The following is a 20,664-nucleotide window of genomic DNA, read 5'->3' as shown; positions in this document are numbered from 1 at the left end:
TATGCAAAGGCTCTGCACCAAAACCATGTACTGTTTCCTCGGGTGTACCACAAGGCTCTGTACTAGGCCCTCTCCTGTTTAGTCTTTTTGTCAATGATGTGTTCTCTGTTTGCCAGTACGTAAATGTCCATGCTTATGCCGATGACATTCAATTATATTTGTCTAGCCGTGTTGGTCTCGTCGAGGATTTGTGTTTTAAAATTAATAGTGATTTGTCTGCAATTTCGAAATGGGCGTTTGAAAACTGTCTCTGTCTAAATGCTCAAAAGTCCTATGTGTTGCACATTAGTAACAGTGTTGTGCACGTTGAAGGTATTCCTAAATTGTTAGTTGGCAATAGTGTTCTTTCCTTTACTGACAAAATCAGGAATTTGGGTTTTGTGATAAATTCTAAATTGAACTTTGTTGACCACGTTAATAAAGTCGTGAGTAATGTTTATTCGGTTTTACGTAGATTGAGAATGTCTGCCTCGTTTACTCCCTTAGAGACAAGAAAAAGCTAGCTGTTCAGCTTATAGTCCCACACATAACGTACTCAGAGCTAGTCTATAGTCAGTTTGATTCTGCCTCGTACCACAAAATTGATGTTGTGTTCAACAATAATGTCTACGGCCTAAGGAAATATTTAAGCGCGAAATACTAGGATGCAGTATTTTTGAGTACATTGAGGCGCGAAACTGTATTATATGTTCAAGCTCATCGAGTTCAAAACCCCTCAATATCTTTATGAAAAGCTTAAATTCCCAAAGTCTTGTAGGCACCGCAATCTGATAATCCCCAAACATTACTATCTGGCCTCATCGAGGCTATTTTTTGTAAATGCTGTAAGGCTTTGGAACACTATACTTGATTTTCTCAAGGATGCTTTGAGTAGGAGCAATTACAAAAAGGTGATCCATGATTACTTCAGTTCAGTGTGAATATTGTGATTTCAACATAACTGCATGACTACATCTCTTTCACTTGCTACCTCTGTTTTTTCTTTCCTACCATATTTCAATGGCTCTACTCTTTAGTCTTAAGTGTGTATTTAAGGTTTAACATTAAATTTAGTTTTAACATTAATCTGAATTATAAGAAAATCGTTTTATTGTTAATTTTAAACTCGAATTTATCGTAATTATATTGTATTTATAAAACGGACGATGTGCTGTCACAACCACTTTGTTCAACTAATAAATTTGAATTTGAACATCGATAACACTCCCCAAGGCCTTCAGCGAGTTTACTTTTTGCTACAACAACAACAACAGGTCAGGCATTCCCAGACCACACTGGATAGCACTGTAGTTGAACTCAAGGGCTTGGCTATCACAGTAGATAATAAATTCCCTAACAGTAGCAGTACTGGATAGCATTTCAAGCACCGCAATCTATAGTGATCCGCCAACTTAAACATGCGGCTTACTTTTAACTCTAGACAAAAGAGCCCCCCCCCCCCCACTTACCTTTCCTTCGAACTTCGTCCCATCCGTGAACAAGTTAAACGGGCCCGTGCCCCAGATGAGTTCCCATTCCTCTCTAGAGGAAATGACGGGAGTGAAGGTTGCACAGAGAGCAGTTATTGGCACACAATAGTCTGTCCTGTCAGGGATAAAGTTGAACCTGCTTTATCAAAAAGCCGGACCATCGACCGGATCGCGGCCGCCTTTCTCGTAATATCTACTGCATGTATGTTATGACATTAAATGCCAAGGCATGTGTTGTTCTAACCTCTAAAAATTTAAACAAATCACTGGTTTGGCCAATTCTGACATAGCATTAGGATTCAGTGCATATTTGGCACTTATTATAGAAACTCGCAACCGAAAAGTTGAAAGGTCATGTGACCGAAAACAATTTAAAACAAGTAAGGAAGGCTAAGTTCGGGTGTAACCGAACATTACATACTCAGCTGAGAGCTTTGGAGACAAAATAAGGGAAAATCACCATGTAGGAAAATGAACCTAGGGTAACCCTGGAATGTGTTTGTATGACATGGGTATCAAATAGAAGGTATTAAAAAGTCTTTTAAAAGGGAGTGGGCCATAGTTCTATAGGTGGACGCCATTTCGGGATATCGCCATAAAGGTGGACCAGGGGTGACTCTAGAATGTTTTGTACGATATGGGTATCAAATGAAAGGTGGTAGTGAGTATTTTAAAGGGGAGTGATCCTTAGTTCTATAGGTGGACGCCTTTTCGAGATATAGCCATAAAGGTGGACCAGGGGTGTCTCTAGAATATGTTTGTACGATATGGGTAACAAATTAAAGGTATTAATGAGGGATTTAAAGGGGAGTGGCCCTTAATTGTATATGTGAAGGCGTTTTCGAGATATCGACCAAAATGTGGAACAGGGTGAACCAGAACATCATCTGTCGGTTCCGCTAATTTATTTATATATGTAATACCACGAACAGTATTCCTGCCAAGATTCCAAAGGCTTTTTATTTCGCCCTGCAGAACTTTTTCATTTTCTTCTACTTAATATGGTAGGTGTCACACCCATTTTACAAAGTTTTTTTCTAAGGTTATATTTTTGTCAATAAACCAATCCAATTACCATGTTTCATCTCTTTTTTCATATTTGGTATAGAATTATGGCATTTTTTTTCATTTTTCGTAATTTTTGATATCGAAAAAGTGGGCGGCGGATTTCGGCCATTTTTTATACTAAGATAAAGTGAGTTCAGATAATTACGTGAACTAAGTTTAGTAAAGATAATCGATTTCTGCTCAAATTATCGTGTTAACGGCCGAGCGGAAGGACAGGCGGTCGACTGTGTATAAAAACTGGGCGTGGCTTCGACCGATTTCGCCCATTTTCACAGAAAACAGTTATCGTCACAGAATATATGCCCCTACCAAATTTCACAAGGAATTTTTGTTCAACTTATGGCATTAAATGTATTCTAGAAAAATTAAATGAAAAAGGGCGGAGCGACGCCCATTTTGATATTTTCTTTTATTTTTGTACTTTGTTGCACCATATCATTACTGGAGTTGAATGTTGACATAATTTACTAATATACTGTAAGATATTAAATTTTTCATCCGATTTTGCTAATTTTTATTTAGCACACATATAGTAATAGGCGTAACGTTCCCGCCAAATTTCATCATAATATCTTCAACAACTACCAAATTACAGCTTGCAAGACTTTTAAATTACCTTCTATTAAAAGTGTGCGGTGCCACGCTCATTGTCCAAAATTTTACTAATTTTCTATTTTACGTCATAAGGTTAACCGACCTACCAAGTTTCATCGCTTTATCCGTCCTTGGTAATGAATTATCGCACTTTTTCGGTCCGATTCCGTTCATTTTAAATAGCGATCTGAGATGAGCGCCCAGGAATCTACGTACCAAATTTCATCAAGATACCTCAAAATTTACTCAAGTTATCGTGTTTACGGACGGACGGACATGGCTAAATGAATTTCTTTTTTCGCCCAGATCATTTTGATATATAAAGTCTATATCTATCTCGATTAGTTTATGCCGTTACGGATTACCCGTATGCGAACAAAGTTAATGTACTCTGTGAGCTCTGCTCAGCTGAGTATAAAAATGCAGGAAAAATTAGAGCGCATTTCAGTTGTAAAACTTTTAAGAAATACAGCTTTCATAATTTCTAAAAAGTATCGAAAGTATGGATCTCGATCTTGTATACTGAGCTGGTATCTTTGTGTCGCCGAAAATAGCATTGAAGATTTAAACATAAAATTAGTTTTATAGCTTATTCATTATGCTTTAATTCTTATTTTTTCTAAGTAACGTTTTAATTTAATTTCTACCTGGCTAATATACAAATTTCCACACTTAAAACTAAATTTAAACTTAACGTGTAGTAGCATTGTTGTAGCAGTGTTAATAACAACAAATTTCCATTCTCTATTGAGACAATAAAACAAAAGTATTACATATTTAGGGCTAATGTTAGAGGCGCTATAACTGCTTTGTAGCATTACACATTTTTTGTTTTATAGCCTTGTATACTTTGCCTAATATGCGGTTAGTGGCAGAGTGGAAAGTATCCTAGTCGGGTGTCAGGTTGTTCAAGCGTAACGTTTTGGGTTGTTAGCTGAGAGAAACGAATTGTGACGAATATTAGCAACACTAAGGAATACTATCATCTCTAAGCCGATACTGAGCAGTGACTTGTATGCACAAAAACAAATCAATTATTATGTCTACATATATGTCCATACAAGCAGCGGAGAGAAACGAACAAACACATGCATATATCTGAGATACTCCCAAAAGTAGGCAATCATCGGTGGAAGTATCACTCACATATACACGCGCATATGGCTATGCGAGAAGCTATAATCGTGCATCTGTAGTTATAGCTGGTGAGTTTATAGCTGGTGAGTTTATAGCTGGTAAACATGTAGTAAATTCTAGAAACGCCTAGAAATATGCAAACGAGGAAACCGAAGAGTATAAAAGCAGCGCCAGCTGAGGCATGGCAAACAGTTTGATTTAAGCATGCTATCAGTTGCGAAGTATAAGTGTTATTGTGAAGTATTCTCAAAGTTAGACTAATAAAGACCATTTTGCATTATTGAATATTGGAGTTATTTATTCAACAATTTAGCGATACGAACGTTAGTAGAAGGTGTGAAATAAGCGGAGTTTCCCTAAATTCGTTGCAGTATTTTACTCATAACCTAATTGCTTCATATACAATTGCTCAATTGTTCTTCCTGATATGATGACACGTTTCCGAGCTTGAATGGATTAGCTGGGTTGGGTTAGCAAAATGTGCCAACATTTTATACACCTTTTCCAGTTTAAGTTCAGAAAATTACAATTCAAGTTCAGAAAATAACAATACAAGTTCAGAATTTCCAATTTAAATTCAGAAATTTACAATTCAAGTTCGGAAATTTACAATTCAAGTTCAGAATTTTCAATTCAAGTTCAGAAAATTACAATTCTAGTTCAGAAATTCCAATTTAAGTTCAGAAATTCGAATTTAAATTCAGAAATTTCCAATTAAAGTTCAGAAAATTACAATAAAAAAAATTCAGAAAATTACAATTCAAGGTCAAAAAATTACAATTCAAGTTCAGAATTTTCATTTCAAGTTCAGAAAATTTGTCAGGTATTTTTTCTTTGATCCAATGGAAATAAATGTATGTAAGATGGTCTCTATGTATGTGTTAAAGAAGGACTTCTTAACTCGTTTAAGTAAATTTTGCGAGATAGCGAAGAAAAAACCCTTTCCTCTCTTCTCTCTCACTCATAAGAAGCAATTGCGATGCCATACAGCTATATTCTTAGCGTCACAACCATTGATGACCCCTTAAACAGCCAAGCAATGAAAATTAATACCCTATTTATAAATTTCTGAACTTGGACTGTAATTTTCTGAACTCAAAATGTAATTTCTGAACTTGAATTGTATATTTCTGAACTTGAAATGAAAATTCTGAACTTGAATTGTAATTTTCTGAACTTGAATTTTAACTTTCTGAATTTAAATTGGAACTTCTGAACTTGAATTGTAATTTTCTGAACTTGAATTGGAAAATATGAACTTGAATTGTAAATTTCTGAACTTCAATTGTAAATTTCTGAATTTAAATTAGAAATTCTGAACTTGAATTGTAATTTTCTGAACTTGAATTGCAATTGTCTGAACTTGAATTGTAAATTTCTGAACTTAAACTGAAAAAGGTGTAGTACGAGTAAATAATCGTCTGCTGCTGGTATCGGCTCAAATACACAGTATTGGTAGTTTTCAAATGCTTAGCTGTTTTGGAAAGTATCTTGTACCTTGCGCGTTTTTGCAATTCCTGCTAAGTGTTATTTGTTCTCACAAATACTATTTGATAGCATAACTAAATAAGCGATATAATAAATACGTATCGCATGCAAATATACTTTCGTTTAAACTATGTAGTTCCAGCATTGCATAGTAAAAATAAGGCTGTGTCTCACTTTTATTTCATTTTTTAGAAGTTTTCATCGCTACTCAATATTTCCATTCCCGGATGCTTAGACTGCATATGTAAACCGTATTCTCGTCTATACTTATAAGTACGTTCACAGTATTTACATTGATAGAGCACACGATTTGGATTATGTAATTCCATATGCGTATTTAAAGCATTAACAGAACTAAAATTATTAAAACATATACGACATAATGTACGTGGATACTCGTCTGGCGTATGATCACGCTTCAAATGTTCATTTTGTGCGCATGACGTGCTAAGTACTTCTTCGCATAAAAGACATTTAAATGAACCTTTTGCAAAATGACGTCTACGAAAGTGTTGTGTTAGCACACCCAAAGTAGTTGAACGATGTAAACACAGCGTACAAATAAATGATTTATGTTTCATATGTGTTAGCTTGTGACGTTGTTCGGCTAATACGCCACCACATATATTAACATTACATTGTTTACAACGTTTATAACCGTCTGATGTAGCTTCGATATTTAATTGATGCTGTTCAAAGAAATCATGTTCACCATTTATATGTAAATGCCATTGTTCAGCTGTATCGAAAAGCTCATTACATGCGGGACAAGCATATGAAATGTACGCATTAAATTCATTAAAAACCGCAGTTTTATTTGTACGTATAGCCATTGTGGTACGTGACACTTGTGATATATCTTTGTTTGTTAATTTTAATGGATCTGCACCATCTGCTAAGCCAATCATATTAACAGATGATGATGATGTTGATGTACCTGCTGCTGTTGATAATGATGATGATGACATAGTAGCGCTATTATCTTTTGATTGCCCTGCAATTATAGCTTCATGTTCATCAAGTAGATGAGTACGCATTGTATTGAAGTAAAGAAAACTTTTATCGCACAAACGGCAACAATAGCACGTCGCATTGATTTCACCCAAATAATGGCGTACTAAGGTTTTTTTATAAATGGTATTAAAATATTTATTGCATGATTTACAATTTGCCGCGTTTGTATTATGTATGTTAAAATGTTCTAAGAAACTATTGTGTACTTCATGAAAGTGTCCGGTTAATTCTATATTTGTTTCAAATTCGGTATCAGCGCAGAGAGGACAGCTAATACGTACAAATTTTGCATAATCATTATCATCGGTTAGTACAACGCTTATGCCTTTAAGTGGCATTATGTGTTTTGCGCTTTCTTCTTGTACGTTGGAAGTTTTATGCAATTTTTCTTTTTTATTTTGTTTCTTGTTTAACTTCGCAGTAGTTTCAGCTTTGTTACCTTCAATAACATCCAACTTAAGTACTTTATTTGCGCTCTCTTCAACTGCTTCTTCTTCACTATCTTTGCTTTGTTTCGTAATTATTTTATTCTTTTCCGCCGTTATCGTTTTTTGCACTTTTTCTTTTCTATTACTTTCTGTTGGCGTTGTTGTTGTTGGCAATTCAGCTGGCATACGTTCACATTCATAGCAATGCATTTTGGCTTTATCAATTTCCATAAAATATTCAAAGCAAAATTTACATTGCAATGGCTTGTACGGCAAATGTATAAATCTGTGCTCTTGTCGCCGCTTATTTGTTATATGCATTTGACATATTAAACATTCGACTAAATTTGCATTTGTCTGCTTCATTTGTAGTCCTTCTAATTCGTTCAACTCATGGTATTTAGCCATATGCCAACGCCATGTTTTTATCGATGGCATTTCATTATTACATTCAGGACAAAATTTTCGTATGCATTTTTCAAATGTTTTTGGATATATGTTGGTACGCGTTGAATTTTCTATTTCCTTTACAGCATTGGCACATCTATGTTGTTTCGCTTCGACTTTTGTACGGAAACGTCCTTCGCATAGCATGCACCAAAAACTATCAAACGGTAAGTGTTCTCTTGCATGTTCCAACATTAAGCTGACATCTGGTTTATCTAATGTGAAATTTAAACATGCAATACAACGATAGCTAGTATTAGATTCTCCAATTTTTTCAAAACCCGTTCCACTTGGTTTATCCAAACCATGTACACTACTCATATGCCTTTTACATACAAATGTCTTTATAAATTTTTTACCACATTTCGGACAAAAACGTCCCATTTTATTCAAACGCTCTTTTATTGCATTCTTATCCTGATAAACCAGTTCATCCACATTGGGTGTTGCTGTTGTGTCATTTGATTCATTCGCACATTGATGTAATTTTGCTTCGGTTTTAAGTTGAAATCTTTCATTACATAAAGTACATCTAAAGCTCTTATATGGCAAATGTTGGCGTGCATGCTCCAGCATAGCTCTTAAATTCTTATCTGGCACGGTGAAGGTAACACATTGTGTACAACTAAATACTGTTACATCACCATTATTTAATGTGGCAACTTCAAAGCCGAGTCCATAGGGCTCGTCCATGCCATGCGCTTTATACATATGACGTGTTAAACTCGATGGTGCCGTATATGTTTGTCCACATTTTGGACAAAAACTTTCCATATTTGCTAGTGTGTTCTCCTTAAACGGTTTATTTCCTAAAAACAAATACGAGTTAGTTAATGAAAGTTGATAATTTTGTAAAATATGACTTTTTACCTCTCATTGCTCCTGCACTTTCCTCATCAACGCATTCATGCCCAGGTATATCTGCATCATAGGCAAAAGTCATCTGACAAAGTTTACATTGAAATGGATCATATATTGTATGTGTACGTGCATGTACAAGCATCGTGTTCAAATCAAAATCACAAGTGAACTCTTCACATACGGTACATTCATATATTTCCGTGTCGTCTTGTCTGCCAACCTTTTTAAATTCTAGTCCCGCCGGTTGGTTCATAGCATGTTTGTCAAACATATGCTTTTTACATTGAAAATTCTTACCAAATGACATACCACATCTCAAGCAAACAAATCGTATGTATCTCATATAATCTCTTTTGTTGGCAACAGGTTCGACTGGAATTTCTTCTGAAATATAAAGGAGCAAGAGATAATTAATAGAGCGCAGAATTTGGTTTAAGAACGGATTCTCCGATTTGAGGTCGCCCGAGCCTCGTCTATGAAAGAAACAGGATTTGCCACGGTTAGGTGAGCTTGACAATTTGGTTGGAGAAGCTATATATTGGGCTGGCAACCCCTTGAAAGGGTTGCGCTCCACAACCATTGGAATCGATTTGGTATTTTAGTCGCCTCTTGCGATAGGCATAACTGACGCGGGTATATTCCAAGCCCTCTAAGCCGCCTACTAGTCCAAAGTAGAGCTCTCGGTTTTGCACATTTTCGAGTAACCCGTAACTCAGTGCTCGAAAATATTTGAGCTTGAGGAGTTCGACTATGTCGAAAAAATTTGAGCTCGAGTTCGAGTATGCCCCCACCCCAGCGGGTTAGGGGGTTAGAATATACCCCCGGTAGGTATAATATCGGAAGGGGAAACGGAAAATAAAAATTTTGATTCTGTGATGAGATATTTGCAAATGATATTGAAACTTTTCATGTGGTTGTTGTAATGTCGTTGTACCTAATTATACATTGTGTATAAAGAGATTTTGCACAAATTTAATTTTGATTCCACCCGATTGGTGCACCGGCCAGGTAATTTTTCATAAGCGCGGCAGAAGACCACGTACGCAGAGAGGTGTTCTGCGCAAAAATATTATGAATCACTCTCCCTGTTTCGGAGGGAACGCGTATTTTGACACCCCTCCCGATATGTTTGGACGTGTGTTAAATAGTCATGTTGTCGTTTAGAATTACCCAGATTTGTACTTCGGGCCCAATCGCGATTACTAGTCTCACAGTTGAAAAGGTGTAATTTTCCAGTTTATAATTTGTATTGAGAAATATAAGTTTATATTGAGAAAACGCAAATCGATAATGGGAAATCCAACTTTATGATGAGAAAATAAAAATTGATAATGAGAAGCGTAACTTCTTATTGAGAAAATTTAAATTGATAGTGAGAAATGTTACTTCATATTGAGAATACATAAATTGATAATGAGAAATATGAATTAATAATGAGAAATATGAATTAATAATGAGACAATTTAATAATGAGAAAATATAGAATTTTAAGAATGAGAAATTGCAGTTAAGCTGATCTGGAGTCGGTGATGCTGCAATATTTCGACGATACAGCATAAAGACGATTAAATTATAGCGATGTTTAAAGCATTCGGAAGCATTTTAAAAGCGTGAGGTCAAATACGGAAAATATATTGTACGGAATTTTTGGGAAACTCCTGATTATTTTGCAGCTTCTGTTAATGTTGGAATCTCTGAACGGTCGTATAAATAACTCAAATATTCAGTATAGCAAAATATTTTTTATTTACAGCTCTACTGTTGTATGTAGTAGCACTTCAGAATAACAATACTCGCGTACTTCACTAATAGCGTGTTAAAATCAATTGAAATTGATGGATTCTTCCTCACCTTGCGCTACTTTTATCCCCGCCCTTACCTCGTTCGCCTAATTCTCCTAGGATCTAGACTTTTCACGAAAAGTTGCTTATTTATTTCGCCTTTCTGTGCTCATATTCACGTTTGATTTCTTGTTATATGCGTGTATATGGGTGGGTAATAACGTCTGCACTTTTAACTGTTGTTTACATGTGTTTGTAATAATGTTTGGGCTCTTATGACCTCTCACTGTTGCTTTCTATGCCTCTGTGTTTATATGACTGAGTAATATGCGCCGTTAATATAGTGTATACTAGCTTATGTCCGTGGGTTTTACCCCACGTTTCTATAAAAATATGCAGGCTATGCGTAATTGGTCATGGGTGAAACATGAGTTGGTAAGATTGACTTCTGCTACAGCTAATGACTTTTGTTGTATGATACCTTCATATTTGTAACAGGACTCCCCTCTCGTAGGTTAGGTTGACAATTGGGTTGCAGAAGCTCTGAAGCTCTAAAGGTTTGTATTGCACTTATCAATCCCAGCTAATGGCCGTCCTTGAGCTTCATTGATAGGTATAGGAAATTTGAAGCATTTAAAATTGAAAACGCATATCTATCGGTATCAATGGAATCCTTGGTTTTAAACTTTTTTGTTTTCGAAATTTTCTAATAAAATGAATTGCTTCAATGACATTCGTAAAAGTATTGTGATGAAAAGCCTTGTCCCCCTACATAAGCGCGGAGAATCCAAATAACAAATAATACATATGTATAACTAGCCTTTACCCGCGGCCCCGTCCGCAAGCAGAAAATGAAATATATGGGCTATTTACGTTAGCCTGCTTATAAAGTCATCTGTTTAAAATTTTGTTTCTGGGTAATGCATTCTATATTTGTAATTGAGTAAAAAAAGAACTAAATGAGCTGATAACCTGATAGGATCCCGAAAAGATCCCGAAATTTTCCATAAAAGGCCACGAAATGACCCCGACGCTATCGCGGACGGATCCCTAAAACTATCCAGAAATGCCCCCCCCCCCCAGGGTCTTCAAAAGTTCCCGGAATAGACCCAAAAAACCCGAATGACAAGGACACGATTCTAGAGTTATCCAGAGAACCACCTAAGTTATCCCGACATATTCCAGAAAAAGTTCCGAAATGACCCCGAGGGGATCCACGATGTATCGCGAAAACCATACAGAAATGATTCCGAAAGGGTCCCAAAATGATTCCGAAATAGTCCGGAAATGACCCCGATGGGATCCCGCACGGATCCAGAAATGATCCCGGAAGGGTCCCAAAACTATCCCGAAAAAGTAACAAAAAAAAACTCGAAATTACTCCTACGGCATCCCGGACGGATCCAGAAATGACCTCGGAAGGGTTCCAAATTACCCTGATGGATCCGGCAAACCATCAAGAAATGATGCCGGAAGGGTCCCCAAATGATCCCGAAATAATACAGAAAAAGTTATGAAATGACCCCTAAAGGGTCTCCAAATGATCCCGAAATATTCCCGAAAAAGTCCCGAAATTACCCAGATGGGTTCCTGTACAGACCCCGAAAACCATCCAGAAGTGATGCCGAAAGGGTCCCCAAATGACCACGTATTAGCCCTGAAAAAGTTCCGAAATAACCCAGACGGCCTCCCGGACGGATCCCGAAAACCATCCAAAAAATGATCCCGAAACACTCCCGAAGAAGTCCCGAAATGACCTGACGGGATCTCGAACGGATCCCTAAATGACCCTGATGGGTTCCCGTACAGATCCCGAAATCCATCCAGAAGTGATGCCGGAAGGGTCCCCAAATGATCCCGTATTAGCCCTGACAAAGTTCCGAAATAACCCTGACGGGATCTCGAACGGATCCCTAACTGACCCTAACGGGATCACGGACAGATCCCGAAACCCATTCAGGAATGATCTTGGAAGGGTCCCAAATTGATCCTGAAATAGTTTCGGAAAAGTCCAGAAATTACCCTGACCGGATCTCGGACGGATCCTGAAAACTATGCATAAATGATCCCGAAAAAATTTCGAAATGAACCTGACGGAATCCCGAAAACCATCCAGAAATGATGCCGGTAGGTACCCCAAAGGATCCCGAAATGACCCCGTCGGGATCCCGAACGGATCCCTAAAACTATCCAAAATTGACGCCGGAAAGGCACCCAAATAATCCCCTAATAGTCCCGAAATGACGCTGACGAAATCCCGGACGGATCCCGAAAACCATCCAGAAAAGATGCCGAAAAGGTCCCAAATGATCCCGTATTAGTCGCGAAAACGTCCCGAAATGACCCCGACGGGATCCCGGACGGATACCCAAAACCATCTAGACATGATGCCGGAAGGTACCCCAAGTGATCCCGAAATAGTCCCGAAATGACCCCGACGGGATCCCGAAAACCAACCAGAAATGATGCCGGTAGGTACCCAAATGATCTCGAAATGACCACGACGGGATCCCGGACGGATACCCAAAACCATCTACAAATGATGCCGGAAGGTACCCCCAAATGATCCCGAAAAAGTCCTGAACTGACCCCGACGAGATCCCGGACGGATCCCGAAAACCTTCCAGAAATGATCCCGGACGGATCCCGAAAACCATCCAAAAATTATCCCGAAATAGTCCCGAAATGACCCTGACGGGATCTCGAACGGATCCCTAAATGACCCTAACGGGATCACGGACGGATCCCGAAATCCATCCAGGAATGATCCTGGAACTGTCTCGGCAAAGTCCAGAAATTACCCAAACGGGATCTCAAACGGATCCTGAAAACCATGCTTAAATGATGCCGAAAAAGTCCCGAAATGAACCTGACGGTATTCCGTACGGATCCCGAAAACCATCCAGAAATAATACCGGTACCTACCCCAAATGATCCCGGACGGACCCCGAAAACCAACCAGAAATGATGCCGGTAGGTACCCTAAATGATCCCGAAATTACCCAGTCGCGATCCCGAACGGATCCCTAAAACTATTCAGATATGATGCCAGAAAGGTCCCCAAATAATCCCCTAATAGTCCCGAAATGACGCAGTTAGTTGCGTAAAATTCCCAAAAAGACCCCGACGGGATCCCGGACGGATACCCAAAACTATCTAGAAATGATGCCGGAAGGTACCCCAAATGATCCCGAAAAAGCCCTGAAATGACAACGACGGGATCCCGGACGGATCCAGAAAACCATGCAGAAATGATGCCGGAAGGGACCCCAAATGACCCCCTAATAGTCCCGCAATGACCCCGATGGGATCCCAGACGGATCCCGAAAACCAACCAGAAATGATGCCGGTAGGTACCCCAAATGATCCAGAAATAGTCCCGAAATGACCCCGTCGGGATCAAGGACGAATCCCGAAAAAGTCCTGAAATTACCCCGACGGGATCCCAGACGGATTGTGAAAACCATCCAGAAATGATGCCGGTGGATACCCCAAAATAATCCCGAAATGACCCTGAAAGGATCCCCGAGGGATCCCCGAAACTATCCTGAAATTATGCCCTAAAGGTTCCCAAATGATCCCCAAATAGTTCCGAAATTACCCCGTCGGGATCACGGACGGATCCCGAAAAAGGACTGAAATTACCCCGACGCGATCCCAGACGAATACCGAAAACTATCCAGAAATGATGCCGGTGGATACCCCAAAATGATCCCGAAATGACTCTGAAGGGATCCCGGACGGATCCCGAAAACTAAACAGAAATGATGGCGAAAGGGTCCCCAAATGGTCCCGTATTAGTCGCGAAAAAGTCTCGAAATGACCCCGACGGGATACCGAAAACCATCTGGAAATGATGCCGGAAAGTACCCCAAATGATATCGGAAAAGTCCTGAAATGACCCCGACGGGATCCCGGACGAATCCCGCAAACCATCCAGAAATGATGCCAAAAGGGACCCCAAATGATCCCGAAAAAGTCCCGAAATGACCCCAATGGGATCCCGAACGGATACCGAAAACCATTTAGAAATGATGCCGGAAAGGTCCTGAAAGGATCACCTAATAGTCTCGAAATGACGCCGACGGGATCCAGGAAGGATCCCGTAAACCATCCAGAAATGATGCCGAAAGGGTCCCCAAATGATCCTGTATTAGTTGAGAAAAAGTTCCGAAATAACCCCGACGGGATCCCGGACGGATTCCGAAAACCATCTAGAAATTATGCCGGAAGGTACCCCAAATGATGCCGAAATAGTCCCGAAATGACATCGACGGGATCCCGGACGGATCCCGAAAACCATCCAGAAATGATGCCGGAAGATACCCCAAATGATCCCGCAAAAGTTCCAAAATGACCCCGACAGGATCCCGGACGGATCCCGAAAACCATTCAGAAATGACCGGAAGGGACACCAAATGGTCCCGAAAAAATCCCGTAATGACCCCAATGGGATCCCGAACGGATACCGAAAACCATTTAGAAATGATGCCGGAAAGGTCCTCAAAGGATCACCTAATAGTCTCGAAATGACGCCGACGGAAACCATCCAGAAATAATGCCGAAAGGGTTCGCAAATGATCCCGTATTCGTCGAGAAAAAATCCCAAAATGACCCCGACGGAATCCCGGACGGATCTCGAAAACCATCCAGAAATGATGCCGGAAGATACCCCTAATGATCCGGAAATAGCCCAGAAATGGCCCCGACGGGATCCCGGACGGATCCCTAAAACCATCCGGTATGATTACGGAAGGGACCCAAAATGACCCCGAAAAAGTCCCGTAGTGATCCCGGAAACCGTAAAGAATTTATCTCTCAAAGGTACGCAAATTATCCCGAAAATACCCCGACGGGATGGCGGACGGATCCCGAGACCCATTCAGAAATAATGCCGGAAGGGTCCCCAAATGATCGCGAAATAGTTCCGAAATTAACCCGGAATAGTCCCGAAAATGTCAAATATAACCCCGACGGAATCCCGGACGGATCCCGAAAACTATACAGAAATTATCCGGGAAGGGTCCAAAATGATGCCGAAATAGTCCCGAAATGACCCCGGCGGGATTACAATTAAGGTGAAGCTAATTATAAAACCAGGTTAATAAGGCAGCAGGCGCGTTGGAGCGAATGAAGACTTACATAGAAACATACAGGTAAAGCTAATAAAAGCATGCTAATCAATACAATTGAAGGAGGGAGGATGGCGGGAGGAGAAGGCGAGGACCACTGATCGTTCCTCCAAAATTGTTTAGATCTCGATGCCAGATACCAAAAACTATTGATTCAGGAGAAAATTTAAATTGAGTTATAACAATTTATAGATTTTACACCAGAGGGGGAGAGGAGGGGGAGGGGGAGATAAAGGGGGAGGGGGGAGGAGGCGGAGGGTGTCACTGCTTACTTTGTAAGCCCTCGACTTATTTGACCCCTTGAGTCTGTGATATTGGTGAAGGCCAGTATACGTAAAGTTATAATGTGTAAAAATTATTAAAAAGTAATTGTTTGAAGGGGTCATGGGACCCCCACACCCCTTTCCATGCTCGAAAAAAATTTCGTTAGATACTATTGTCTGTGTCCCAAATTTCATCAAAATCCGTGTAGCCGTTCTGGCGTGATTCAGTCACAAAGACGGAAAAATATAATAATTAAATTATAACTATTCCTAGGGGGCGGGGACCTCCCCCCTTTTGAAAAATATATAGCTAGTAGATCCTTCTAGACTATTGGCTATATGTGTGCAAAATTTCATCCAAATCCGTCCAGCCGTTCTTGCGTGATTGAGTCACAAAGGCAAACGTCTGGACATACATCCCAACTTTCCCATTTATAATATATTAGCCTTTACCCGCGGCCCCGTCCACAAGGAGAAATTTAAATATATGGGCTATTCGCGTTAGCCTGCTTATCAACTTATTTGTTTAAAATTTTGTTTTCTGTCTAATGCATTTTATTTTTGTAATTGAGTAAAAAAAAAGAACTAAATGAGCTGATAACCTGATAGGATCCCAAATGATCCCGAAATTGTCCAGAAAAAGCTACGAAATGACCCCCACGCTATCGCGGACGGATCCCGAAAACCATTCAAAAAAATGCCCTGAAAGGGTCTCCAAAAGTTCCCGGAATAGTCCCAAAAAACCCGAAATGACAACGACACGATTCTAGACGTATCCAGAGAACCACACAGAAATGATCCCTGAAGGTGTTCAAAATGATCCCGAAAAGGTTCCGAAATGACCCTGACGGGCCCTTGGGCGGATCTCAAAAACCATCCAGAAAATATCCAGGAAGGGTCCCTAAATTATCCCGACATACTCCAGAAAAAGTTCCGAAGTGGCTCCGAGGGGATACACGACGGATCGCGAAAACCATACAGAAATGATTCCGGAAGGATCCCAAAATGATCCCGAAATAGTCCGGAAATGACCCAGATGGGATCCCGCACAGATCCAGAAATGATCCCGGAAGGGTCCAAAAACTATCCCGGAAAAGTAACAAAAAATCCCGAAATGGCTCCTACGGCATCCCGGACGGATCCAGAAATGATCTCGGAAGGGTCCCCAAATGATCCCAAAATGGTCCCGAAATGACCCTGATGGATCCGGCAAACCATCAAGCAATTATGCCGGAGGGTCCCCAAATGATCCCGTATTCGCCCCGAAAAGGTCCCGAAATAACCCCGACGGGATCCCGGACAAATCCCGAAAACCATCCAAATCAAATGATGCCGGAAGGGATCCCAAATTATTCCGACAAAGTCCCGCATTGATTCCAACGGGATCCCGAACGGATACCGAAAATTATCCGGAAGTGATGCCGGAAAGGTCCTGAAATGATCACCTAATAGTCCCGAAATGACCCTTAAGGGATACTGGACGGATCCCGTAAACCATCCAGAAATGATCCCGATATAGTCCCCAAGAAGTCCCGAAATGACCCTGACGGGATCTCGAACGCATCCCTAAATGACCCTGACGGGATCCCGGACAGATCCCGAAATCCATCCAGAAATGATCTTGGGAGGGACCCCAAATGATCCTGAAAAAGTCCCGCAATGATTCCGACGGGATCCTGAACGGATACCGAAAACCATCTAGAAGTGATGCCGGAAAGGTCCTCAAATGATCACCTAATACCATAATGGCCCTGACGGCATCCCGGACTGATCCCGAAATCCATCCAGAAATGATCTTGGGAAGGTCCCAAAATGATCCCGAAATAGTCTCGGAAAAGTCCAGAAATTACCCCGACGGGTTCCCGGACGAATCCTGAAAGCCATCCTTAAATGATCCCGAAAAAGTCCCGAAATGACCCTGATGGGGTCCCGAAAGGATCCCGAAAACTATCCAGAAATGATGCCGGAAAGGTCCTCAAATGATCTCCTAATAGTTCCGAAAAGACCCTGATGGGATCCCGAACGGATCCCGACAACTATCTAGAAATGATGCCGAAAGGGCCCGCAAATGATCCCGTATTAGTCGAGAAAAAGTTCCGAAATGACCCCGACGGGATGCCGGACGATTCCCAAAAACCATCCAGAAATGATGCCGGAAGGGACCCCAAATGATACCGAAAAAGTCCCGCAATTATTCCGACGGGATCCTGAACGGATACCGAAAACCATTCAGAAGTGATACCGGAAAGGTCCTCAAATGATCACCTAATAGTCCCAAAATGACCCTTACGGCATCCCGGACAAATCCCGAAATCCATCCAGAAATGATCTTGGGAAGGTCCCAAAATGATCCCGAAATAGTCTCGGAAAAGTCCAGAAATTACCCTGACGGGTTCCCGGACTAATCCTGAAAGCCATCCTTAAATGATCCCGAAAAAGTCCCGAAATGACCCTGATGGGGTCCCGAAAGGATTCCGAAAACTATCCAGAAATGATGCCGGAAAGGTCCTCAAATGATCCCCTAATAGTCCCGAAATGACCGTGACGGGATCCCGAACGGATCCCGACAACTATCCAGAAATGATGCCGAAAGGGTCCGCAAATGATCCCGTATTAGTCGAGAAAGTCCCGAAATGACCCCGACGGGATCCCGGACGAATCCCAAAAACCATCCAGAAAATATCCAGGAATGGTCCCTAAATTATACCAACATAATCCAGAAAAAGTTCCGAAATGACCCCGACGGATCGCGAAAACCATACAGAAATGATTCCGGAAGGGTCCCAAAATGATCGCGAAATAGTTCCGAAATTATCCCGGAATAGTCCCGAAAATGTCAAAAAATAACCCCGACGGAATCCCGGACGGATCCCGAAAACTATACAGAAATTATCCGGGAAGGGTCCAAAATGATGCCGAAATAGTCCCGAAATGACCCCGGCGGGATTACAATTAAGGTGAAGCTAATTATAAAACCAGGTTAATAAGGCAGCAGGCGCGTTGGAGCGAATGAAGACTTACATAGAAACATACAGGTAAAGCTAATAAAAGCATGCTAATCAATACAATTGAAGGAGGGAGGATGGCGGGAGGAGAAGGAGAGGACCACTGATCGTTCCTCCAAAATTGTTTAGATCTCGATCTATATGTGCCAGATACCAAAAACTATTGATTCAGGAGAAAATTTAAATTGAGTTATAACAATTTATAGATTTTACACCAGAGGGGGAGAGAAGGGGGAGGGGGGAGGAGGCGGAGGGTGTCACTGCTTACTTTGTAAGCCCTCGACTTGTTTGACCCCTTGAGTCTGTGATATTGGTGAAGGCCAGTATACGTAAAGTTATAATGTGTAAAAATTATTAAAAAGTAATTGCTCGAAGGGGTCGTGGGACCTCTACCCCTCTTTCCATGTTCGAAAAAAATTTCGCTAGTAGACTATTGTCTGTGTCCCAAATTCCATCAACATCCGTGTAGCCATTCTGGCGTGATTCAGTCGCAAAGACGAAAAAATGTAATAATTAAATTATAACTGTTCCTAGGGGGCGGGGACCACGCCCCTTTTGAAAAATATATAGCTAGTAGATCCTTCTAGACTATTGGCTATATGTGTGCAAAATTTCATCCAAATCGGTCCAGCCGTTGTTGCGTGATTGAGTCACAAAGACAAACGTCTGGACAAACATCCAAACATCTTCACATCCAAACTTTCCCATTTATAATATATATTAGACTAGCCCTTACCTGCGGCCCCGCCCGCAAGAAAAAAATTAAATATATGGGCTATTCACGTTAGCCTGTTTATCAAGTTATCTGTTTAAAAATTTGTTTCTGTCTAATGCATTTTATTTTTGTAACTGAGTAAAAAAAGAAGTAAATGAGCTGATAACCTGATAGGATCCCCAAATGATCCCGAAATTATCCAGAAAAAGCCACAAAATGACCCCGATGCTATCGCGTACGGATTCTGAAAACTATCCAGAAATGCCCCGGAAGGGTCTCCAAAAGTTCCGGGAATAGTCCTAAAAACCAGACATCACAACGACACGATTCTAGACTTATCCAGAGAATCACACAGAAATGATCACTGAAGTGTATCAAAATGATCCCGAAACAGTCCACAAAAAGTTCCGAAATGACCCTGACGGGCTCCTGGACGGATCTCAAAAACCATCCAGAAAATATCCAGGAATGGTCCCTAAATTATACCAACATAATCCAGAAAAAGTTCCGAAATGACCCCGACGGATCGCGAAAACCATACAGAAATGATTCCGGAAGGGTCCCAAAATGATCCCGAAATAGTCCGGAAATGATCCCGATGGGATCCCGCACGGATCCAGAAATGATCGCGGAAGTGTCCCAAAACTATCCCGAAAAAGTAACAACAAAATACCGAAATAACTCCTACGGTATCCCGGACGGATCCAGAAATGATCTCGGAAGGGTCCCCAAATGATCCCAAATGGGCCCGAAATGACCCTGATGGATCCGGCAAACTATCAAGAAGTGATGCCGGAAGGTTCCCCAAATGATCCCGAAATAACACAGAAAAAGTCATGAAATTACCCCTAAAGGGTCGCCAAATTATCCCGAAATAGTCCCGAAGGAGTCCCGAAATGACCCTGACGGGACCTCGAACAGATCCTTAAATGACCATTGACGGGATCCCGGACAGATCCCGAAATCCATCCAGAAATTATGCCGGAATGGACCCCAAATGATCCCGAAAAAGTCACGAAATGACCCCGACGGGATCCCGAAGGCCATACAGAAATGATCACGGTAGGTACCCCAAATTATCCCGAAATAGTCCCGAAATAGTCCCGAAATGACCACGACGGGATCCCAGACGGATCCCGAAAACTGTCCAGAAATGATGCCGGAAAGGTCCCCAAATGATCCCCTAATAGTCCTGAAATGACCCTGATGGGATCCCGGGCGGATACCGAAAACCATCCAGAAATGATACCACAAGGGTCTCC

General features: G+C 40.8%; 1 protein-coding gene across 2 annotated transcripts in view; it reads right to left on the bottom strand.

The window, feature by feature from the left end:
- Positions 1-2,998: 2,998 nt before the first annotated feature.
- LOC137240763 (zinc finger protein Xfin-like) overlaps positions 2,999-20,664 on the bottom strand; it is an 81,080-nt gene continuing 63,414 nt past the window's right edge. The window contains exons 4-5 of one of the 2 annotated variants that reach the window (XM_067767444.1): positions 8,516-8,890; positions 2,999-8,454 (exon numbers count right to left, since the gene is read on the bottom strand). In XM_067767444.1, the coding sequence (XP_067623545.1) occupies positions 5,945-8,454; positions 8,516-8,890 (2,885 nt within the window). In that variant the 3' untranslated portion in view covers positions 2,999-5,944. The remainder of the gene's footprint in view (positions 8,455-8,515; positions 8,891-20,664) is intronic. The other variant, XM_067767445.1, reaches the window with a different exon arrangement.

Source organism: Eurosta solidaginis, chromosome 2 (genome assembly GCF_040869045.1).
Source record: "Eurosta solidaginis isolate ZX-2024a chromosome 2, ASM4086904v1, whole genome shotgun sequence".
In the NCBI taxonomy this organism is placed as follows: Eukaryota; Metazoa; Arthropoda; class Insecta; order Diptera; family Tephritidae; genus Eurosta; species Eurosta solidaginis.
This window is presented reverse-complemented; position numbering and strand designations above follow the sequence as displayed.